General features: G+C 47.5%; 9 protein-coding genes across 9 annotated transcripts; 5 read left to right on the top strand and 4 right to left on the bottom strand.

Moving 5' to 3' along the window:
- Positions 1-574: 574 nt before the first annotated feature.
- On the bottom strand, positions 575-1,712 carry PADG_08221 (uncharacterized protein; the record flags this gene model as incomplete). The annotated part of the gene is made up of 4 exons (XM_010765405.1): positions 575-708; positions 779-1,007; positions 1,033-1,548; positions 1,623-1,712. The coding sequence occupies 4 exons, from the start codon at positions 1,710-1,712 to the stop codon at positions 575-577; spliced, it is 969 nt and encodes a 322-aa protein (XP_010763707.1).
- A 2,047-nt stretch (positions 1,713-3,759) lies between these two features.
- Positions 3,760-5,016, top strand: PADG_08220 (uncharacterized protein; the record flags this gene model as incomplete). The annotated part of the gene is made up of 1 exon (XM_010765450.1): positions 3,760-5,016. One exon carries the CDS (start codon positions 3,760-3,762, stop codon positions 5,014-5,016), a length of 1,257 nt encoding a protein of 418 aa, XP_010763752.1.
- Positions 5,017-6,119: 1,103 nt separating this feature from the next.
- On the top strand, positions 6,120-7,383 carry PADG_08219 (uncharacterized protein; the record flags this gene model as incomplete). The annotated part of the gene is made up of 2 exons (XM_010765449.1): positions 6,120-6,350; positions 6,448-7,383. 2 exons carry the CDS (start codon positions 6,120-6,122, stop codon positions 7,381-7,383), a joined length of 1,167 nt encoding a protein of 388 aa, XP_010763751.1.
- A 1,029-nt stretch (positions 7,384-8,412) lies between these two features.
- Positions 8,413-9,810, bottom strand: PADG_08218 (uncharacterized protein; the record flags this gene model as incomplete). The annotated part of the gene is made up of 4 exons (XM_010765448.1): positions 8,413-8,463; positions 8,557-9,050; positions 9,133-9,379; positions 9,544-9,810. 4 exons carry the CDS (start codon positions 9,808-9,810, stop codon positions 8,413-8,415), a joined length of 1,059 nt encoding a protein of 352 aa, XP_010763750.1.
- A 1,351-nt stretch (positions 9,811-11,161) lies between these two features.
- PADG_08217 (acyl carrier protein) lies at positions 11,162-11,864 on the bottom strand (the record flags this gene model as incomplete). Its single annotated transcript, XM_010765404.1, has 4 exons — positions 11,162-11,263; positions 11,343-11,423; positions 11,498-11,515; positions 11,628-11,864. 4 exons carry the CDS (start codon positions 11,862-11,864, stop codon positions 11,162-11,164), a joined length of 438 nt encoding a protein of 145 aa, XP_010763706.1.
- Positions 11,865-12,220: 356 nt separating this feature from the next.
- PADG_08216 (NADH-ubiquinone oxidoreductase 23 kDa subunit, mitochondrial) lies at positions 12,221-13,197 on the top strand (the record flags this gene model as incomplete). The annotated part of the gene is made up of 3 exons (XM_010765447.1): positions 12,221-12,513; positions 12,648-12,913; positions 13,067-13,197. 3 exons carry the CDS (start codon positions 12,221-12,223, stop codon positions 13,195-13,197), a joined length of 690 nt encoding a protein of 229 aa, XP_010763749.1.
- A 1,079-nt stretch (positions 13,198-14,276) lies between these two features.
- Positions 14,277-16,109, bottom strand: PADG_08215 (uncharacterized protein; the record flags this gene model as incomplete). Its single annotated transcript, XM_010765446.1, has 3 exons — positions 14,277-15,800; positions 15,891-15,974; positions 16,092-16,109. 3 exons carry the CDS (start codon positions 16,107-16,109, stop codon positions 14,277-14,279), a joined length of 1,626 nt encoding a protein of 541 aa, XP_010763748.1.
- Positions 16,110-19,831: 3,722 nt separating this feature from the next.
- PADG_08214 (uncharacterized protein) lies at positions 19,832-20,564 on the top strand (the record flags this gene model as incomplete). Its single annotated transcript, XM_010765445.1, has 2 exons — positions 19,832-20,133; positions 20,264-20,564. 2 exons carry the CDS (start codon positions 19,832-19,834, stop codon positions 20,562-20,564), a joined length of 603 nt encoding a protein of 200 aa, XP_010763747.1.
- A 595-nt stretch (positions 20,565-21,159) lies between these two features.
- Positions 21,160-22,474, top strand: PADG_08213 (ribosomal protein S2; the record flags this gene model as incomplete). The annotated part of the gene is made up of 3 exons (XM_010765403.1): positions 21,160-21,190; positions 21,249-21,563; positions 21,660-22,474. The coding sequence occupies 3 exons, from the start codon at positions 21,160-21,162 to the stop codon at positions 22,472-22,474; spliced, it is 1,161 nt and encodes a 386-aa protein (XP_010763705.1).
- Positions 22,475-23,706: the final 1,232 nt, after the last annotated feature.

Below are 23,706 nucleotides of genomic sequence, written 5' to 3'. Positions count from 1 at the left end.
AAGAGGGGTTGTAGAACGGTGTTGTGTAGATGTAAAAATCGACATGTTTTGTAGGGCCAGCCACATATCCATGATTGGGCTGATATCCCAGGCGGTGCAGAATACCAAAGCCATGTAGACTCCCAATTATCACACGAGAAAACGCCATCAGCCGGAGGTAATATATATGGCTGAAGAAGCTGCGAAGAAGTATACTCTCAAGTTTTGTTCCTACAATAGAAATGATGCAACATTGATCTTAACTCTAAGATTATTCCCTTGACACCGAGAAATATATCTAGACAGCAGGGAGTTAACTAGTTCCACTTACTAAGCAAATGTAGGGGGACATGACCTCCTGAATTGAAATCAGAATTTCTCCTTGTTGTTTATCAATACATATCATCTCAACCCTCACAGCGTCTACTTGTTGAATTCCACACTCTTCCTGTGTCAGCCTTAGAAAAAAGGTCTGTATTGTTCTATCATTGTGGAAGATTGCGCAGCACCATTTTTGTTTATATGGGAGCGAAAAATCGCAAAAAAATGGAAAACGACGACACAATGGGAAACGCCCTCCCTAAAACACCTCGATTTAAAGGTACGGTTTGATCTGCTTCTCAGTCCATTCCCAGAACTTCAACGCTGTCCCATTGCCCCCCTCCTCCTCGGTCTTCGTTGCCTCGACCAAATCTTTCCGAACGGGAGCGAATCTTCCCCACGGTATGACTAAAACAGAATTTTCGCCATGGTTAAATACACAAGTCTGCTTAAGCCCGTACGAACAGAAGACACTTACTCCAAGTCCCCGGCTCCTTATTGGTGACCTCCCGCGACAACCCAGCAAACAACTCAGTATAAGCTCCGAAGACAGGTGGATATATAAACGGCCGCAGAAGAAGCTTCAGCAACAACGCCCGATGCCGTGTCAGATCTGAAGCAAGGTTTCCCGGATTAAGTGCTAGACTAACAACACCCTCGTCCTTGTGCCGTTTCGCAAACTCAACGGCATACAAATAATTTCCAGCCTTGCTGATGGCATAATTGACATACTGTGGAGAGGTGAGTGCTGGCCAGCTGGTCCAGTTTGTCCAAGAGTATGCCGACCGATCTAGGAGCTCCAGTCTCCATGGTCACTGATGAAACCCAAACCACGCGAACTGTGTTGCGGGGCTCAGTCTTGGCCGTAGACAGGAGGGTTGAGGTTAGTAGTTTTGGAAAGAGAAAGGGGGCGATGGCGTTGACGCCTAGCTGGAGCTCGAAACCTTGGACTGTCTTGGAGCCAGTGGGCAGTGTCATGACGCCAGCATTGTTGAAGAGGACGTGCAGCTTGTCTTCCTTGGAGAGGAAGATTTTGGCTGACGTTTTGATAGTGGCTAGGTCACTGAGGTTCAGAGGTAGGAAGATCAATTGACCCTTGGAATGGGGATTGGCTCTTTTGATCTCGTCGATCGTGTGATTGACCTTGTCCTCTGAGCGCACTGCTGCGTAAACCTTGTCATCTTTGGAGTAGAAAACCTGGGCTACTTCCTTGCCAATCCCGGTGTTTGAGCCTGTTACGATGTAGACCTGGGAATATATTGAAATGTGATTTTAATTTTATGAGAGGTGAATTGTCAGGTGAGAAGGCGTGAATAGCTTACCTTTCCCAGAAGACTCGGCAGGTTCTTATCTGTGAAAAGGGGTTGAGGGGGAAATACCTGAGTCCACAGGCTCCTGAGGCTAGAGAACATTTTGGCCACCGTAATCATCAAATGATCGATTGCGCAATGCCCGCAAACTGCATCCCGCAATAAGAAGGGAGACGCATGTTCAAACGTCCAAAGTGTTTGGCTATTTTGGCTCTTTTACCTGATGTCATTACCCTGCAGCAATCCTTGGTTTGATCTTGCCCCAAAACGGTTAGTCAGCGCGGTGATCTGGGTTCCCACAAATTTGGGGGAGCAAACGCATCCAACGAAGGTTGATATACAACTCACTGAATGGACCCGATACTTCGTAACTAGCCCGTCAAGGCTTGCAAATTCAAAGTGTCGAATCCAGTGCTTACACAGAACTATCCCAAACCGTACATTGCCGATCCTCGAAATCATAGCACTGGTGATTCCGACTGCGCCAGTGAATATCTCCATATTATAAACACAATTTTTAAAATTCATGCTTCGCAGAGCCCCAGATAAGTTGCTCTGCAGAAGAGAACTTGGACTTGATCACTGTTGCGATTACTTGGAAACAAAAGAAGATTCCATCTCTTCCATACATAGCATCGCAGTATGTGAAGGAAAATCAAAAGGAAAAGTCCGCGTATTTCGAAAAATTTCGAACGCCGGGGGGTAAGCTTAAAAAGGGTCTTTCGCGGTTTTGTTGGAGTTAGGGTTCGGTGCCCTTTCTGCCTCCGAGGCATGGTTTGATGGTTGTCACGTAGGGCTGAGCTCTCGTCAGGTGGAACGGTGCCTATTTCTGGCGCCCGTTTGTGATGTCATCATAGGGCAAAAGCTGTGGAACGCTTGACTTTTGCGGGAGGTTTTGTTGATGACACCAACACTCAGTGTCTCTCCAGTGTCTCTCCAGTACAGTCAGTGCCACACACACACACAGGGGATCTTAACTAATGAACGGACAGCTGAATGTTTGCTGAGTCTTGTTGGACGAACCGAAGGAGGGACAAAGATAGGGTCCGACTCATTGTTTTGCCGTATTGCTACACTGTAAAAGAGTAGCCATCTATTAGTAACTATCAGATCACACGCGGGAGCGGTATTGTTATCATTGAAATAGTGACGGTATACAATCACCCCATCCTTACCCTGGAGACGGGGGGGTGAGCAATGCACACAGAGTACATCATGGATGTATGAAGATCCCCGGGATCTTCGTCATGAAACATGAAATAATCACAACCCTTGGGATGGCAATCCAGGACACCAAACGCCTTAACATCTCCTGACCTGGTCCAAGTGACCACAGGGAGACAGGCGACGACAACAACGAACAATGGTAAGGAGGATGATGCTGACAGTAATGACACACGGTCTTTTCTTAGTCTCGCGTCTAATAATAAGTCGCCAAGGATGAGAATTAACCACCATCCTTCTCGTTTTCATGGAGTACGACGCTTACGGTTCCTGTCATCCAGCCTCGTGTCTGTGTCGTACAGGAAGACAAGCCTTATGATGTGCCTCACTATCAGACAGTCTGAAAATGACCTCGTTGGAATGAGCTGATGAGATTAACAGTCCGCAACCCCCAAGAGGATGATGCCGATCGCTGGGCTCTGTTTTGTTGGCTAATTTCAGCAAAGAGGGCCCCCCCAACCTTAGTTGGGAACTTAGATCATCCGCGGCTACATCCCCCCTCTGCGATGATTGTGCATCCTGATCCCTCGTTCATTTGTTCATTTGTTCATTGATGATGGCTCAGCGAAGAGCAGTGCCATGAAAGGGAAGCGCATCTCAGCTGCCTGGGTGTTGCCGTGTACATGCTATGTCCTTTACAAAAGCATGTCCTCATGTTCTTTGCTTCTCGTCTGATTAATTTATCTGCTACTGTCTCATCTTCACTGTTCATCTCTTCACTTGTTGATGCTCATAAATCTGCAATACAATAAGGAGTGCTAGATGCTCCTGGCGAACTCGCATATCGCTCCGATTTTAATGCTGCGCTCTTTACTTAGTCCAGAAGTTACTGCATTTACAAGCCTGACTTGCTCCCCTTAGCATTAACTAGTTCTGAGTTACAAACCTATCGACGCCCCTCTTCTCTTCCTCTCAACTGATAATTATGTTCGGCGCCCCACAGCGTCGAAAGCATGAGACACCTGAAGAGCAACAAACGAGATCCCAAGGTGACTTCGATCGTGTAGAGACCGACCTCGCCCATGTCCCTTCTTTACGTTTGACCCCGCTCTTAGGAATTATAGCATCGTTCCTGGGTAAAGGAAATCCTCTCATCCAGCCCGCAAACCCTCAGCAACACAGAGTATGGCTCCTCGATAACACCGCCTACCGCGCACCTGGGGGCAGATTCCACGACAATCAAACATGGCAAGTCGAGATAGTTGCATGCATCTTTATTAAGCGGGGCCGTGAAGAAGTTGGCAAGTTCGTCGCAACCATCGCAGACGCCATCGGACTGGATGGGGATATTGGTCTGAACAACCGGGAAACCAGAGACCGCATGGCTGAGCGGGTGCAACCTTTTGTCGATTCAATCGCTCCAGGCCGCTCCATAAGTCTGGATATACCCATTACGCGCCATACAGTCATCAAACGCAAGCTAAACCCATCCGACAAAAACGGTATCATTTCGCAGGTAGTCCGGATAGGCGGGACAGATGTCCCCAACGGCACAATAATCCACCCATCCCTCCGACACTGGAGCCATAATGTATCCATGGAAACCGAATTCGCTTCTCCGACGGGCTGGCTGATAATTTCAGACGTCGACGACACGATCAAATACACCCAGACCTGCAACGCAGTGGGCATCCTGCGCACAACATTCGCCGAAATCCCACAGCCCATCGCCGGCATGCCCACTCTGTATTCGCACATCGACAAATCCCTCACGCCAACATGGTTCTACCTCTCCGCCTCGCCATACAATCTGTACCCATTCCTCCGCACATTCCTCCGCCAAGTGTACCCACCAGGCACCCTCATCCTGCGTAACAGTTCATGGATGGATATGAGTGGGCTGCTCAAGTCATTCACTCAGGGGACGGAGACTTATAAAGTCGAGCGCATGGAGAAGCTGTACCGCTGGTTCCCGAAACGCAAGGTCGTTTGCATTGGGGACTCGACACAGAGTGACCCGGAGGCGTATGGAGAGATATATCGCCGGCATAAGCACTGGGTTCGGGCTATATTTATACGGAAAGTGACGGATGTGGTGAATATGGAGGATAAGAATAAGGATAAGCGCTTTGTTAAGGCGTTTGAGGGCGTGCCGGAGAGCGTGTGGAGAGTGTTTGAGGATACGGAGGATCTTTATCGGGAGGTTGATTTGTTAAGGCAGGATGAGAATCCGAATTATTAATAAATTTAAGTATTTTTTTTTTTCTTTCTTTTCGATTTTCCATTTCTTGTTTGATGACTTGCTGGCGGATTCATATTAGGAGTGGGATGGGATGAGGAGAATTTCGTTTTGACGGCGTGTCTCCGCATATCTCTTCTATTTCGTTGTCTTTTCGTTTGTTTTTCCTTGCGCTTTGGTCGGACTTATCTGGATTGTCTCATTTTACCCCTTTCCCCTATACCCCTAGGAGCGACATTGTCAGGAGGACCTATGATTTATGCCAAGTTGCCATTTTATTATTTCTATGTAAAAGAGCTACTTTGCCCTTTTTTTTTATTCGTTAACCATGATGTTTTCTTACATATTTGTTTCCCTCGAAACGCCTTATCCCTTGTTTTACTAGATTTACACAACTTGGAGCATACAGGCGTAGTTTGCGGGTTAGAAGCGCGGCGGAATGTGGAATAATCTCCCCGCATATAACTATCTATCTATTGTATAACTAGTTAGTACAGGGTTTTAACAACAGCGTAATTTCGATCATTGCTTGCTTCTCAGCTGCTAGTTGGTAACAGCAATCAAACCTTTATTGAGGCGGATGTAAAGTGAAATATTTATGAACTCGTTGCGCTCGGAACCCAAACATCACATGTATGTTCCCTTATACTTAAGCCTCTGCTGTTCCTGGAACACTGATGTCAACTCCAAACTCAACTTTTACCATCAGTAAACTAGCAATTTTGGAACAACTCTTCCCTATCTGATATATGCTATATAAAGTGTCTGTACATCCATGGCCCTGACTCAATAATTGATGCTATATTTAAATTTTTAAACCGTTATTTAATCACATCAAAGCCTTCAAGCTACGAATAGCTCCCGCAACCCCTTTTCTCTGCTAAAAGCAATCAAATCCCCCTGCCGAAATTCAATCCAACAACGATATGCACGTAATAACACAATTCACTAATATTATTATACTACCTTATCCCCTCATCAATCGGCCAAACAATCAAAAATTCCACTAACCACCAACTACCCCTTCCACTCTGCCCTCATAACCCTCCTCCACTCCCCTTCCCGCGCCAGCAAAAAAGGGAAGACAACCCCAACCCGCCTACACAATGCAGCCAGCCCCGCGAACTCACACTTCCATATACGCGGAACAGGAAAACATTCCCCCGGCCATGGCAGCCCTCACCCTCACCCTCCCCGCCTCCCACCACTACACTTCCACCAACCCTCCCCCGCCATCCACCCTCATCTACACCTCCACCCACCCAACCCCAACCCCCACAGAATCCCAATACCTCCTAAAAATCCTAGCGACAGCCTTTCTGCCACGGCGAGCTCGGGTGGGCTGAAACCCTCCGCCACCCACCATCCCCCACCACCTCCGCCTCCGCCTCCGCAAACCAAAGCCAAAGCCAAAGCCAAATCCAAGACTTCAAGCGCATACCCGGCCACGACGTCACAGGTATAATCCTCTCTACACCTCAGGTAGACGAGCACAGCGTCACGGGTCCTAGATTCAAAGTTGGCGATGAGGTGATGGGGTTGCTTGCATTTGAGAGGGATGGGGGTGCGGCGGATGTGGCGGTGGCGGTGGAGGGGGAGTTGGCGTTTAAGCCGAGGAATGTCGGGGCGGTGGAGGGGGCGTGTTTGCCGTTGAGTGCGTTGACGGGGTGGCAGGCGTTGTTTGAACAGGTGGGGTTGAGGGGGGTGGTGATGTATAGTGATGATGAGGATGAGGAGCGGGAGAGGGTGAGGCAGAGGGAGCGAGATGATGAAGAGGAAGTGAAGAGGGTCCTTGTGCTGAATGCTAGTGGTGGTGTGGGTGTTATGCTGTGTCAGCTGTTGAGGGCGAAGATGTTATTTGGAGAGAATAGAAGTCAGAGATTTTGGGTTTGTGGGGTGTGTTCGGGGCGGAATATGGGGTTTGTCAGGGGGGAATTGGGTGCTGATGAGGTGTTGGATTATACGCAGGAGAAGGGGTTGGCGGAGGCGTTTAGGAAGCGTGGGTGGGAGTCTGTGGATCTTGTGCTGGACTGTGTTGGGGGGGAGTCATTGAGGCAGGCGCATGATGCTGCTGTGGTAAGGGATGGGGGTTTTGTTGTTAGTATTGCACAGCCAATCCCGGAGCGGGAGCTTGAGTGGGAGGGGGTCAGGAATGAGATCAAGAGGAGGGCATTGACAAGTAGGTTTTTCATTGTTAGACCGGATGGGGAGCAGTTGGGGAAAATTGGGTTGTTGGTGGAAAAGGGTGAGCTGAGGGCTTTTGTTGCGAAGGAGATGGGGTTGTATGAGGGGAGGGAGGCTATGGAGTTGGTGGAGAGTGGGAGGATGAGAGGGAAGGTGGTTTTGAGGGTTAATTATTATGATCCGTAGGTAGATAGGGCAGGGCGGATTTCTTTCAGGTGGTCATGTAAGTTAAAGTCTTCTATATTATATATATATATATATATATATATGAGTGAGTGAGTGTGTGAGTGTGTCTGCGTGTCTGCGTGTGTAGGTAGAATATCATTATGTTATGTGATGCTTAGCATTGTCATCTACACAGGAGAAAGAATGTCATGTGTGTGAAATGCAGACAAGGAATAGGATAATGATAATAAAAATGAATAAGTGCTAAGATTAAGGCAGAATGTAGATGAAATGGTGGGGAAAAAAAAATCATAATAAGAATAAGAAAGAGCTTCGAAGAAGAACGAGGTAAAATAAGAAATAAAAACAAAAAGGCCGCTTTAGTAAACCACTTGTTCTTCCCAGTCCGCACCCATGGTAAGTTTTCATACATACAGTGATCTCCCTTCCGGAAACCCGCCTGGTCTTGAATTCTCATGCTCTACCTACATAGGAGGCATGAAGCGTCGGTAAAAGGGACGAGGATGGTAGAATGTAACGAGCAAATAAGAGATAAAGAGATAGAAGGGTAGTAAGAGAGAAACGAGAGAGAGAAATGAGGAGATATATTCCGATATTGAAATTTTACGTCACGCGCGAAGGAGGAAAATATGGTAAAGAGAGAAATCCAGACAGATATGATATGATGGTTCATTGTGTAGAGAATACTCATCCTGCTTTTTACTATTTCAATTCTCCCCTTCACCATACAGATGGAAATAGGAGCCACGGTCTGTGGAGAACCGAGAGGAATGAGCTTGAGGACATGATTTGGTTGGTGGGTTGGTGGGTGGGGAGGAGCATGAAGAATAGTAAAGCGGATTATCGAACGTTGGGAGGGAAGGCGGCTTGGCTTTCTTGGTCTGGTTTTGTCTGTTTGAACGGTGGACAAGATAAAATGGGAGGAATGGACAAATGTCGAGAGAAAATATCACATTTAACTCTTCGAAATAGTTTAGACAGACTGATAGGCCTAGTGTAATAGAATAACGGGTAAACAACGACGGTTGCTCAGAGAAGGGAATCCAGGCGAGTAAATACGCTCAGACAGGCTGCTATCACCTGGAGGGAGTTGACGAATTAGTTAGCCAGCCTAGGTCCCAGATTCAGACGGGGGGAGGAAGACTGTAGAAGAAATGAAATATATAATCATACCTCTAGTTGAAGCTCTTTATCCTTCGCCTTATCAACTTCCTCATTTACCTCTTGAGCCAAATTCGCGCCAATACCCTGACCGCCGCCCGCCCGCCGCGCAAACGGCCACTGCGAATATTCCGACAACAGTTCATCAACCTGTGCAAAGGCTCTTTCCCGCGCCTCATGGCCCATAGTCACCAGCGCATTTTCAAGGACGTTAGCAGCATACGCTGCACAAACCATCGTGATTGTCCGGAGGTATCTAAATTCAATGTCCTCGGGGAGGAACTGGTTTGGGGTGAGGATAACAGTGCGATTGCTACAGATGTTGCGGACTCGTTTGTGGATTTCGTCTTTGGCACCAGTGTCGGCGACGGGGTGGGTGGCCATATCGAAAAGGAGGAAGTTGCGTTTCTCAGTGCGGAGGATGCCTTTGTCTACCAGGCCCTTTGCTAGTCGTTCTCGGACTTGTTTCAATTGATAACCGATTTTCATAAGGTTCCATGTTTCGCCTGTTCCTGACGTTAATGGCCTTGACGACTAGTTATGCTATTCGCGCATGAGGACTATAGGATATGGACAGAGGAGGCGTACCACTCAGGAGATCGATCCAAGAGCTGACACTCATCTTTTCACTTGACTTCATCATTTTTAACGTCTCGTCCAGCAAGACCTCTCCAGTCAGCGTATCATCGATGACCTCGATTACCCGGTCAGCAAGTGGAAAGCGTCGTCTCGACGAGTCCTTTTGCATACTAATGCGGCCGCGAAATGCTAATTCGATAACGATACAACCTCGTAGGGCGTACGAAATATTCTCGTTCCAGAAAGATAGATATCCCTATCAGATCATGCGAGCACACGCATAACAGCAGTCTCCAAGTTAGTTCCACTGCAAACATATATTTCCTCAAATATGAAGTTTTGATGCATAAATAAAGGCAGAATGCATATGTAAGGCTGCGCCCTCTCAGAGCACAGGGAGATTTGCCCCAACCAACGCACCTGCTTATCTTTTAAACCCATCAGAAGCACCTCTTCCATTAGTGTGAGCTTAGGTTGCTTATTCCTCTCATCACTTTCACTGATATCCCGTGGATCAAAGGCGATCTTGTGTCCATTTTCGCCTGTGAAGGATGTTTCCGGCACGCGACTGTCGAAGGAAGATCCGTTTAACGGGGACGGTGAGGCGACCCGACTGCCTTCATTATTATCGTCTGTGTTTGAACGAACGCCTCCGCGACGGCGCGTCAGACCACCGGCAGAAGCCATAGGATGGGAATACGGGAGAAAAGGAGAGACGAGGAGGGGAGGAGGAGAGGAGGAGAGGAGGAGAGGAGGAGAAGAGGAGAAGAGGGTGGCTTTTTGTGTCGAATCAGCACCCGGGTGGGGGGTTTGTTGACCGGTTTGGGAGCTCAGGGATGGATGGTTAGGTGAAGCATGGGTTTTGAGGATTGGAGGTGGTTTAGTTCTGGTGGTGGATACTTCTATGATCAGCTTGTTCCAGGAGTAAATTAATCGGGGAGGTTGAAGATCCGAACAAAAATTCTGTTTTTGGCGGAGTTCACGCGGGCTTGGGGCTTTCGGGGAGATTTACCGTTAAGGAGATAGTTGCTGAGGACGACAGGCGGGATCAATTGGAGGACGAGTCGAGTACGCAGTATGGGACAGTTGGATATCGCGGCTGGGGATGGAGGAGGTGGTAGTTGTGGTTGATGATAGGTGGTAGTAAGGTGAGGTGAAGAGGTTAAGTTGATTATGCTTTTGGGACAGGTTGGTTTGACGTGAGCAGGAGTTGGCTGGGCTCTGGCTGGGGCTTGGCATCAGACATCAAGACACAGACTTTGCATATATTCAAAAGATTCAATTGAACCCTGGAGTGTGTTATTTTAGTAGGAAATATTTTAGGAGACAAGCAGCAATTGAATGTCACTGAGATTTAACTTGATATCAAACATGTTTCTGCTTCATATTGTGCGAATTTAACTACTCCCATAAACAAGCGCACAACACGGGGTACATACTGAGAAAAGATCTCCACATTAAAAGAACCACCACCTCCCATTTTCTTGAATGTTAACCATAGACGCTGCTGACACTTTTGCTAATAATGGACAATTAATTTCTCTGTTTTATCCTTTTTGTACACGAATACCATGCTTGGAGGGCCCGGATTTTTGCTCTAGTTTTATTGAGTTGCATTTTGAGAAAAAAAACAGAAATCAGAAAGAAAAAGAATAAATTGATGTACATGATATGGCAAATAAGGAACGGAAGTGTCCCTTTAATCTATCGAACTCCACTAACGCTGGTGCAGATTCCGCTGCTACTGCTGCTGCTGCCACTGCTGTTTCTGCCATTGCCACATCCTACATACTGGATGCCATATGGATACATGACACGTCAAGTGTATCCAGCCCCTTCGTCTCTCGTTTCGTCTATCCAGGATCTATATGCTCTTAGTGGGCTACAGCAGATAGAAGTTAGCACAAGTGACAGCGTGATTGCAGAATCACGGACAACATACCATCGGGCTGAGAGCTAATATACTTCACGGCTTGGTCAACTATTTCTGGTCAGTAAACAATACCTTACTCTGATAAAACACCCGGCTACGTGTCCATTATTGATATTCGGAACCTCGTATCTCGATCTTTATGGCAGGAGGTAACCTACTGCTGTGGATAGCATCTGCTTCCTTATCGGGGATTTCGATGCTGAATTCCTGTATAAAACAGATTCGAGTCAGGATGTGATATGGTCCTCTTATTTCGAGCAAACAACAAAGATGACGGATGAATTACCTCCTCAATGGCCATCACAACCTCAACGGTATCCAAGCTATCCAGTCCCAAGTCGTTCGCAAAGTGTGATTTGCCGTTGATCTTCAGAACCAACAATTAGTTCTATAAGTACCAGCGTATGCACTGATTCCGGAGAACAACTATGTTATCATTACCTTGGATGGGTCCGAGACCTATAAAAACACACACAGATGTATGAGCAATTCTGCTGATACGATATAGTGATAATGAAAGTCAATTTTGCCAACAGACTACATTCACCATCGAATGCGTATCACAACATACCTTGTCAAAGTTCTTCAACAAATCGACTATTCTGCCCTCAATCTCAGGCTCCGTTAGACCAGCGGGGGCAGAGTATGATCGGATGGTCTGGCAGGTGAAGCATGGTGTGAATTGGGCTGGGCGGATGGCAGAGAGCGAGCTCTTTGGGAGTTGGAAAGTGGCTCCAGAAGGTCTGATGAAAGCGCGAGCGGGTGTGGAGGCAGCGCGCAGCGACCTGGCAACGGCGGAACGGAACATGGTAGAGATAATAAGTGGGGGAAGAGGCCGGAATCGTGGGAATGGATCTGGATATTGTGTAGTGTAGCAGTGGATATTAGTTGTTTAATGTATCTGATCTGATGGCTGGAGGTTCGATGCGTTTCATTCTCTTTTTGCAAGTGGTTGAAGTTTCTTCGATGCGGGTTTTGCACCGGAACACACCGCCCAGCCAATCACGGGGCGGCAGAATTGTATGACCACGCACAAGTTTCCCAAAACGTCGCAGTGGGCAAGATCCAAGATATCTACAAACGCCTATATCGACAATTCCAAAAAACGACGGCTGACATATTACCCCTGGTATCTAGCTATTTGTGTACCTTGTCTTCCCCACAATGGCTTCCTCAAAAGCTGTTTTCAGGTTAATCGCCTACAGACGGCCAGCGCTGTCGCAGATATCGCCCCAGTCCTCCACACATCTACGCTCCACACCTGCGTTCTCATTCTCAACCTCCTCTCCAGTGTCTGCGACACCCGCCGGCCCTCCACGGCAAGGCTTCCGCCTCCCACCTCCCAAGGCATGGGACCAGGGCGATGAATCCGCCCTCGACAAAGCCGGCAAATACTTCCTCATGACAGAGATGCTACGGGGCATGTACGTTGTATTGGAGCAATTCTTCAGACCGCCGTACGTATTCTCCCCATCGCTAAACCCACTATACCGATTTTCCTCATAAGGGCCTCAATGATACGACTGTAATCACTTTATGCCACGGGGCTGACTCTGAATTCCTCGGTACATTGCTCTAATATCCTATGTAGATATACCATCTTCTACCCTTTCGAAAAGGGCCCCATATCCCCCCGATTCCGTGGAGAGCACGCACTACGCCGCTACCCATCCGGCGAAGAGCGCTGCATCGCCTGCAAGTTATGCGAAGCCATATGTCCCGCACAAGCCATCACCATCGAGGCCGAGGAGCGAGAAGACGGAAGCAGGCGGACCACTCGCTATGATATTGATATGACCAAGTGCATCTACTGCGGTTTCTGCCAGGAGAGCTGTCCTGTCGATGCTATTGTTGAATGTAAGCGTTTAAAACTCTCTCCATATTGTGTCGTGATTATTTTGATACCCCCCGAATTTTTAAACGGGCATATATAATACGAGACATATAATATTCCATGTAAAACGGGGGCAAGTAGATAGCTGACAACTCTGCTGCTGCACTTAAATATAGCACCAAATGCCGAATACGCAACAGAAACGAGAGAAGAATTGCTATACAACAAGGAGAAACTGCTCGCCAATGGCGACAAATGGGAACCAGAGATAGCTGCTGCCGCAAGGGCTGATGCGCCCTACAGATAAAAGAAAAAGGAAAAGGAAAAATCCTCCTAGCAGCTAAAGAGCTACTAATCGAGCTTTGTTCCTTGTTTTCTTTCCATTGATCCTCTTTTATCTTCTCCTATGGATAATATCGAAGAAGAAAATGATGTACATTGTATAATACATACAGTTTCATGTATAAGAGATACTATGGACATAGCCTTTTAATATCTTTTGGAGAAAGATGATTGCAGCAAATATGTGCTGCATTGCTTTTGTCCTAGGTTGGGCTTTCGCTTTGGAAACCCATATCTGCTCTTACAGGTGACATCGACAGTGGGAAAGCCTCCCCTTTCAAATTGTCATCTTGCTAGCATTTTGTTGTCCTCCCATTTTCCTCCTTCATCTGCTCTTCCATATCTTTTGTTGCCTGCTTTTTATTCCCCCCATCTTTTCCTTATCCCCTCTTGTTCCCCTACTGCATCTAATCAAGCATCGCCCTTGTTTGTCAAAAAAATTGAAAGGCAAGCAGCGGCTCAAAAGGCATGGAATATGGATGAATGAATATAAGAAAACACCTCTGACATACAGAATTAGAAGTGCAAGATTTTTAAATGCCGGAGGGAGTGCAAAAGACACGTTGGTGATGTCGTACGCAACAAGAACTACCAGGCAAAGGTACCCAAGGTAGAGGTAAAACAGGAGTGGAGTGATCTGACGGTCTGCCGTGATGAATTTCGAGGTTAAAAGAACCATAAACCTGGGCTGAAAATAACCTACATTTATTGAATTCTATAGTATTATATAATAGCATATTGCATCCCCCTTCCTGTCCTTTATTTTTCATGTTGTGGCCCTCCCGGTCTGTGTCATAGTGTATGTTTACTCTATATCTATCAACACACAGAACGGGGTCAAACGGGGACAATTTGTACACCAAACGGTAAGCGGAAGAAGAAAAAATGAGCCTTGTAGAATATAGCCATAAACTCCCCTCCATGAAAAGAACATATAACATAAATTCACAGAAAGATAGAACAACAAAAAAGGTAGGTATATGTAGCGCAATCCAACTGCCACGTTCCATTCCCCCCCTCCCCCGTCCCCAAGCAGAGACACTCTTACTTCTTCGCATTAAACCCCCCTTCAAACCCAGGCCTCTTCTTCACAGAACCCTTCCCCTTCTTCTTCCCCACCTTAGAGCCCTTCTCCTCCCTCCTCTTCCTCAAATTCTCCACCCGCTTCTTCTGTCTCATCTCCTTCCCCTTAACCACCCCTTCAATCCTCTCCTTCCACTCCTTCTCACTCTTCCTTTTCATCCCCGTCTTACGATTCAACGTTTTCTTCAACAGTGACACATCATCTTTCACCTTCTCCCCATGCGCCTTCTTCTTGGCCTTCAACCACATATCCTTCTCCTCAATCTCCGCTCTCTTCTTCTCATCCAGCCCCGCCAACCGGGCCTTCTTAGCTTCCAGCGCCTTCAACGCAGTTTGCGCATCCTGTGGACCCTTGCGTTTCTTCTCGTCGAGGAGCGTGGATAGGGTGGGATCCGCCTGCTGGCCATCTGCGAAGACAACACGCCCGAAGGAAAAGTTGTTCGGGATCGAGGAGATGGAATCAGCCGGGGATCCGGGGGAGGCAAGTAGTGAGCCAGAGCCACGCGGTGAGAATCGTCTTGCAATAGCCTCATCTCTTTTTCTCTGCTCCTCCTCGCGCGCTTTCTGGCGCATCTCCTTCTTATGTGCTTTGCGCTGTTCTTCGCGATGTCTTCTTGCTTCGATGAGTTCCTGGCGGTTGCGGGCGGGCTTGCCGTTGAAGCCGTCGGCATGCCGTGCGGCTCGTAGCTCTTCTATGCGTTTTTGTAATCTCTGCTTAAGCTCCTCTGGTGTTAGATTTGTGGGCTTCTTGGTTGGGGGTTGTGTGGTTTCTGTTTGTGGTATTGTTTTTGTTTCTGCTTTGGAGTTGGAGAAGGGGGAAACAGGAGGGACGATTGAGGAAATGGAGGGCGACCCGGATGGAGGGTTGGAGGGATCCAAGGGTTGTGAATTAGGGCCGGGGGATGATGAGGCGGAGGATGCTGGTTCTGCATTGTCTTCATCTTGCAAGGCAGAAAATCCTTCTATTGGGGTGATGTCTTCATCTACTTCGTCATCGTTGTCTGCATTGGGCACGACCTCCTGTTGTTTTTGTTGTTTAAGGCCCTCCCGCTTCTCATTCACCTTAGAAGCTTCTTCTGTACTCCACTTGGCGGCCTTTTGCTTCTTTTCTAGCTTGGCTGCTACTTTCAATTTCTTCTGTTCCCTTTTCGCTGCCTTTTTCTCCGCCTTCTGGGCCTGTCGCTTTTTGAGAGCTTCTGAATTTTCATCCTTGTCTTTGGCCTGGCCTCCTTCTGCTTTGTCTGCCTTTTTTTGCTTCTTCAATTCATTCTGACCCCCAATAAGACCCTCTGTTGGTGCTTTATTGTCTAGTTCCACATCGCCGTCATCATTATCGGAATCTGATTCTCCCTCTTCCCCTCTCTTCCTTTTCCGGGCATTTTCGACCATTACATCCTTTGCAGTCTTCGAGGCATCAGGGTCGAGCTTTGCACGTTTGGCTTTGCGAGCTTCCTCTTTCGTTTGCTTTTTCCGCTGCCACTGATTCTACAGCCCAAGAAAGTAGGCATAGAATAAGCACACGATTCTATCCCGGAGCAGGACGAGAAAAATCACAGTTTAACTATGGGCACCTACAGATGTATCTTCACCATAGTAATATTTTGCTGGAATCAACGATAGTAATCCATCAAAGGCTTGAGCATGGTTGCGTAGCCGTTCCTATATGTATAGGCACCAGCATTAGTCCCATCTAGTTTACGACAAATATATAGAGTAGAAGAAGTTGATAGAAAGCTTCGCGTGAAGAAGAAAAAAAACAAAAACGCAAATTCTCACCTCGATGCTATTCGCCATATCGATTATTAAAAGATCCTATAGCAGGATTATCCGTATAGCAAGAAGTCCCAGGTCTTCTCTTTCTTCTCCTTCTTGTCTTCGACCCCTTGTTGCCTGGCGGAGATCGATCGTGGCAGCGCAACCGATACACCCGCTCGCTGGTGGGAGAAAAATTAATTTGTTAAGAATCGCAGGTGTGGGGTGAGGTGAAATCTTGGCGCTGGGCGGTTTCTCGGTTAGTTATATAGCATAACAAGATCAAAATACCTTACTTGTGGCATTTACAGAGCACATTCTACAGACATCAACTCTTCAAAGGATGGATATCTATGTATACGTTCGATAGATTACTTCACTTACACCTGCATGCTCATTGTTTGTTAGTCCGCTTCTTGATTGAGCATCGACGCTCACTCTTTAACTGCAGAGGAACCATGGCTAAGTGCAGTCGACCGGTCTGAGCAGCTTGACCTCCGCGTATCCCGTCCATTCTTTACGGTGTTCACTGCATTGTAACATAATGCCGTGTTCCAATTATTAACCAATTAGCTATATATATGCCTGGGCGAGTCGACGCTTCTTTCCACTAATGCCTAATGCTGCCAATATCTGCCTGTTAATCCTGTCGACAAAAAATCCGACTACTTTACGGCGGGCAAGAGGGATATCCCTCCAACCTCGACACTTATAATACATATGTTTGCCCATTTCGTGAACTCTTATCCAGTAAACAAATGCGGTCCAGAGAGGATTCCAATCGATACTTGAGATCAGCCTTCCGGCTTGGTTGATTCAATAAACTCTCCGGCAGTTCACAGTTTAACTATCCTTCAGTTTCTCGAGAATGGAGTCTTCAATTCCCCACCTCCCTAATGAGCTCTGGGCGCCCATCGCATACTTCACAGACCACGAATCCCTCAAAGACCCTGCGGCTGGTCTCCTTCGCACTTTCGAAGCTTACAACCCGTGAGCTTTTCCAAGGTTGTGAAGCTTAAAGAAACAATTCAGTCCACACTGCTTTGAGAGGATGGAGAAGATCTGGATGCATAAAGAGCTAAAGAGACGTGCAAACAAGCCCAGTCTGGATTTTGATGGGGTTGCATCTTGTGAGTTGATTTATTGTGCTGGCCTTATCGTCAATGTTTTTCACTGTCATGTGAAAATGCCTAAGGATATATAAGCGATATCGACGGATGGCATTGCACGCGGTCAGCGTTAATGCTGGCGAGAGCGGGGAATGGGAACGGAGAATTTATATGTAACAGTCGATATTATTACTGACAATGGATACTTATATGGACGCATCTAGGGCCTTCCTTCATCCCAATTTAACTACCTAGATTCACTCGAGAGCTTCCCCTCACCCTGGCTCTAGCCCTCATCAGCCACCTTACAGCAACACTTATCCCTCTTCTCATCCATGTGCTTTGGCTTTACCCAAAGCTCGACCTCAGAAACAGTCACTTCCCAAGTTTGCGATCCCTCACGTTGGGCAGATACTCCTTTGTCCACGACTCCCAGCTCGACTAGATTCTTCGCCACGACCTAACCATCCGCAAGCTCTACATGGAAAACTGCATCATCGTTTTCGAAATCGAAGTCAACAGGTACAACAAGAGCCAGTGCCATTGCCCATCAGAAATAGAGCTAGGCTATGGCTCGGGAGACCCTTCCAATCGGTCCATGAGATATGGCGCCAGCTATACCCAGCGTCGGCACGATTACTTTCTCGCTTCTCGCGTTTTAAGAGGGACTACCATATTTTGAATATTTCCTCTTTGGCTCCAGTCCACATTGGTGCACTGTGGGGGGAGGTCTGGAGAGGACAATATTAGGATAAATTTGGGTAAGAGCAAGTATTTGGCGTTTGGCAGTGAGTATATAATTAGCTCCTATATGGGTGGATTCGGTGCTGATTGTGCGGAGGCCGATGAGCCCCCTCGGCGGCCTGACTGTGTGGAGGAGGATTGGGCCGCCTAAGAGAATCGCTGTGAAGGACTGTGCAAGTGATTAATATAGACAAGCTGCTGTTGGATTGTTGAAGTGTGGGAGCTGTTGAGGGAGAGGTGTGGCGGAAAGGGGGCAGGAGTATATGTATGGATACAACGCAGTCGAAAATGTATTTTGGAATTTGAATTCTATGAAGTCAAACGGGACGCATAGGGATATAAGAGCCCTATATACCGTACCACTAACTGAATAATAGCGAAGTTGCATACGGTGCACAAACGCCGAATTATACAATCCGCTACTCTAACCCGCAAGTGGTAATATGACATGCCCCGCCGGAATAGCTGATGGTGGTGGGAAGCCGATAGGTATATAAAACAAGGCAGATTGTCAGCACAATCACAGCAGAACCATAACTATATCCCGATCATTCGGGAAATTCGAAGCCCTTTGCTTGCAATCAGCCTTGAGAGTCTTCATTCCGCCCATACAGCAGGAGAAAGGTGGCGCAGTCCGAAGACAAGCATTTAACTACATAGCCCGATATTGAGACTGCTTCTTTTGTGCAGGGGTAACACACCACATCATCGGACAGCTATCAGATATACTCTGTATGCATGTCCACATCCATGAACAGTGTTCGATTCTCCTTCTGGAATTCAAGAGCAAATTGTGAATGGTTCAGATCTGAAGGGAATCTGCATGATGCAGATTCCTAAGGAGCGGTCCTTAAGTTGAACCTGCATAGCCACATCATGAAAACCTCTCGTAAGCCAACTTGCAGGCCCTTGGAGACAAAAGAGTTTCACCAGAAGCGGACAAGAACCGTGGCGCAGTAGCGACAAGCGATGTCTTGGCCGTTGATCTTTGCCGGAAGTGCACATAATTCCGACGACTGGAAATGGTCAGTGAACGTTGTGCGTTGAGCAGGTGTGGCGCATGCTGTTGGATGGCACTTCTGGTTATCGTTGTATCAACCAAGGCAAACACCTCAAATTGCGTCTTACACCATATGGATTGCCCGACACCCGCTGGATATTTGTGGAGGATGGGACATGTGCCTAGGTACCCTGGTACCTAAAGTATGGGCCCATCCGCGAAAAGATACAGTTAAGTGCATGTGTGTTCGGGATGTCTGCGGGTTTTCGAGGGCAGTTTTGAGCCAACACTTTCGCATGGATCAGCTGGTAATCCAATAGAGCATGATCAGAAATCACCCAACCACAGATTCAGCGCAAGAAACGGGGCCATAGCGAATCACAGACAGAGAAAGCCACCAGCGCCAAGCTGGGTAGGCGGGGTTGGTCGGTTCAGCTGCAACGGACCCGCAGAAGCAAAAACGGTTTCGGTTGAGACGGTGGATGGTGGACAGCGCAGGTGGATTCCTGAGCCCCCGCCTTCGAGAGTGACGCCTCCCAGATGACAAAGTAATCGTAATAGTAGTTAACTAACTAACGAAGTTATAGTATAATAATCAATGGCGTGTGAAGGGGTTATGCTGCGGCTGTAACTACTCCATATCGACCCTAGTATTGACTAACTACCGTAGGGCTAGATGGAAGGGAAGAGAGGGAAGGGATCATGGGTATGCGTCGTCAAATATAAAAATAATATAAAAGAGTGTGACTGTCCCGCTTCCTCGTCTTGTTCTATCGTATATTTCTCTCATCCGATCCCTCCACATAGACGTTACTGAGAGCCCATCCCTCTAACACATCTTCTCGAATCCGTCTTCTCTCACTCTTCCCTTGCTACCCTCAAACCTCTCAGACTCCCACCCCACACCCAACATGTCCGGTCCATACGATAGCCAGAACCCAAACTATTACGGCCAGGGCGGCTACCCACCCCAACAAGGATACGGTCAAGCACCACCTGACCAATTCAACCAGGGCCAATACCCACCTCAGCAAGGCTACGGCGGGCAGCCCCCCTATGACCAGCAGCAACACCAGCCACAACAGTTCGAGGGTAGTAATCAGGGATACTATGGCCAGCAGCAGCAACCACAGAATCAGCAACCATACGATTCAAGCCAGCAAGGTTACGGGCAACAGCAATATCAGCAACAGCCACCATATGACCAGCAAGGGTGAGCCACAGTTCTCCTCCCGAGACCCTCTTCTTCATATTCCCTTTCACACACTCAAGAATAAAATAAAATAAAAAAAAACACAAAAAAGATAAAAGAAGTTAAAGCTGAAGTTTTCTCCCGCCTTCAGAGCCCAACGACAAGACGTTGCCCCCGGTGGCGCCCAAGAGGGCGAGCGTGGTATCGGCGGAGCCATAACCGGCGGTCTCGCAGGTGGCTTCGTCGGCTCGAAGGCCAACCATGGCATCCTCGGCACAATCGGCGGCGCCATCATAGGCAGCATCGCGGAGGACAAGCTCAAGAACCGCAAGAAGCACAAGCATGGTCACAGCGGTAGTCACCACGGCAGCAGCCACGGCGGAAGTCAGTTTGGAGGATCGAACTCCGGTTTCTTAGGGTCCGCTGCAGGGTCGCTTTTTGGGAAGAAGTGAGAGGGTATTTTAAGATATTGTGACTCGAGCCGCTTCCCCCCTAGATCGCGTCTCCTTCATTCATTTCCCTTTTTTCTGTTTCGAGATTATTTTTATCCAGTCTCCGAGTTTCATATTTTTATCTCCGATGTGTCTTGTTCCCTCGTGTCCACCCCCCACCGGGGGCTTGTTTTAATCGTGTGGGTTTTGCTGATATTTATAACTCTATGATACGCCATAATGACCAATGCCCTTTCTTGTCGTATTTGTTTCCTGAAGAATTTCGGCCCTGCGAATGTCTTATGCTTCCTCCTGTTCGTCTCTCATCTGCCGTGTTAATGTTATCTGCCAACTCACCTCATAACAATTTCCCATATAAAACTAGCATCAGTATCATTTTCACATCCACCCTAATATCTGTGTATGTAGATGTGTAAAAATATAGAAAAGAGAAGTAAAGAATCAGTATATTACAATTATTTCCGGCAAACAAAATATTCCACCCTAAAACGGTTTAGCGTGCAAAAGTTGACGTTCCTTTAACAATTTTATCTTTTAGCTTCCAAACCACAGTTATATGCCCCCGTTGCCTGTCTGCCAACCACACCTCCGCATCATGATAATACGACGGCTATTCGGACGGCAGGGTGAGTTTGCCAGATTTGACCTGTCTATATACCCTTGCTAACAATTGCATCTCGATAGGCCTGTCCTTGCTAAGGTCCTCTCCCCGGACAACAACAGCGGCATGTGGTCGCTTTTTCTCCACGGAGTCTGACTCCATTCCCCCTCGGCCAATTGCGCAGCGGATTACTCAATTAAACAGCTGGGAAAATGCCATTCCAACAGCTGCGCTGGAAGAAAGTCCGGAGTCGTGGGGAGAGCAGCAGGATATCGCTCCCCGTGCGGGAGATCCCGTGGAAAACCCGCAAGAGATTGCCGAAGCTGAAGCTGGGATGTTAGCACCAGTGGTTCCCGGACAGAGCGATTCTACTTCATCGTCACACATAGCAAAGCCATGTATGTGCAGTGTACCCCAATTGCGATCTCCCCATCAGGCCCCCATATAACTAACCATCATCATCATCATCACTTCGAACCCCACCCCCCCCCCAGCCCCTAAAGAATTCCACAAACTCGGTTCCGAAATCCGAAACATCTACAAACCCGAATCTCTCATACAAAACCCCCCACACGTCCAAGATATCACCCTGGAACTCCTCCTCGCCTCCCAAACCCACCTTGGCCACGCAACCTCTCTCTGGAACCCCGCGAACTCAGAATACATCTTCGGCAGCCGACATGGCATCCACATCATCTCCCTTGACGTGACAGCCGCATACCTCCGCCGGGCCGCCAAGGTAGTGCACGAAGTAGCCAAGCGCGGTGGCCTGATTCTCTTCGTTGGCACGCGCAAGGGCCAGCGACGCATCGTTGTCGGCGCCGCCAGCCGCGCGAAGGGATGCCACGTCTTCCAGCGCTGGATACCGGGCAGCTTAACGAATAGCGAGCAGATCCTGGGCCACTGTGAGAAGAAAGTGGTTAATGCCTTCGACGAGCCATTGGGGGGCTACGAAGATAAGCTGGAGAAATTGCCCGCACTCAAGCCGGATTTGGTGGTTTGTTTGAATCCGCTAGAGAATCGACCGTTGTTGCATGAGTGTGGGCTACATATGATTCCAACGATTGGGATTATTGATACGGATGCCAATCCAACGCATGTTACATATCCGATTCCGGCAAATGATGATAGTTTGAGGTCTGTGGCGGTTATTGCGGGGGTTTTGGGCCGTGCTGCGGAGGAAGGGCAGGCGGTGAGGTTGCAGGAGGCGAGAGAGGGGAATGTTACGTATCCGGTGAATGATATGTTGGCGAATTGGAAGCTGGTGGCATCGGAGCATGTTGAAGCCAGCAGGGACGAGAATCAATAATCTAAATTTTATTGAGTGTGTGAGCAGCGGTATGATGGGAGGTTGTATTATTTTGAAATAACTTGTCTCTCCGTGACCTTATGATCTGGTCGTCTGTTGATATCATAGAGAATTTATGTTTAAATATTGATATTTCCTCCCCCCCCCCCCCGCGCTGGGGGTATATTTCACTTCTTGTACTGATCGTATGTATATACCTGAAGAGAACAGGCAATGATAGATAACTTCAAGTAAAGCAATAGACATACTTTATGCAAAGGAAGCCGCACATATCGCTCGATTGAACCTTGTCCACTATCCTACACTTCAATCCAGCTATGTTCCTGATGAGACAACACACCAAGAAGAAAGGGGGTTGAATTGAATGACCACAAAATGAAAACATTTGTAACTATCAACAAACCCATTCCTAAGAGCGGGAAAAGGTAAATAGGAAATTTTCATTACCACTCAATTATCCAACTCCTTTTAGCAGTGGTTATCCTCCTTTACTTCTATCTCCATGAACATGAAAAGAGAGACGCTTGACGTATTCCTGAACCCCTGGAACCAACACTGCTAGGACTCTGGAAGCTGCATTCAAAATAACTGCGGTCACAGTCATTTCTCTTATCAGTCAAAGAGCATGAATCTTACTTGGATTTTCCCTCTTGATGAGCTGTGCTTTAGCCGGTATTCTGTTTTACACATTCAATCCTGACAACGAATCGCAAGCAAGTCCTGAGTTCACCACCCTGAGAATTTATCACTGAAATCATTGCAATATGAAAATTAATGACATTGGAGCAACCTGTTGGTAAGGAGCTCAAAGTCAATGTGGGGGGTTGGTTCTCATGATCGCGCAGTCCAAAGAGAACAAGCGCCAAAGCAGCTGGTTGATCATTGTCGTCGAAGAAACCAGGCAACCGCTGACTCTCTCACGACTTACTTCGACTACCAATATTAAATTTTTCATTTAGGCAGCAGGTTGTGATAAAATGTTATTTGAAAGATTTACAACAAGGTCGCTTGGACAATGTTTGCCGAGGATAGCGGATTGATGGTCTGCCAAGATTGAGAAGCGCTGCGAAAAGGCCTCTTGGTCAAGATTTGTTTGCATTTCGAACCTTGAATCATTCAAGTAAAAACAAAAACCCACAAAGAATCGGCATTTCTTTGCCCCGGATGGTTCTCAAGGTTCAAGAACGCACCTGATTCCGTGTCTTAGCGTGTGTTCCAAGAATGACGAAGAA

This window comes from Paracoccidioides brasiliensis, assembly GCF_000150735.1.
Source record: "Paracoccidioides brasiliensis Pb18 unplaced genomic scaffold supercont2.17, whole genome shotgun sequence".
Classification (NCBI taxonomy): domain Eukaryota; kingdom Fungi; phylum Ascomycota; class Eurotiomycetes; order Onygenales; family Ajellomycetaceae; genus Paracoccidioides; species Paracoccidioides brasiliensis.
The sequence above is the reverse complement of the archived record's forward strand: the minus strand, read 5'-3'. Positions and strand labels throughout refer to the sequence as shown.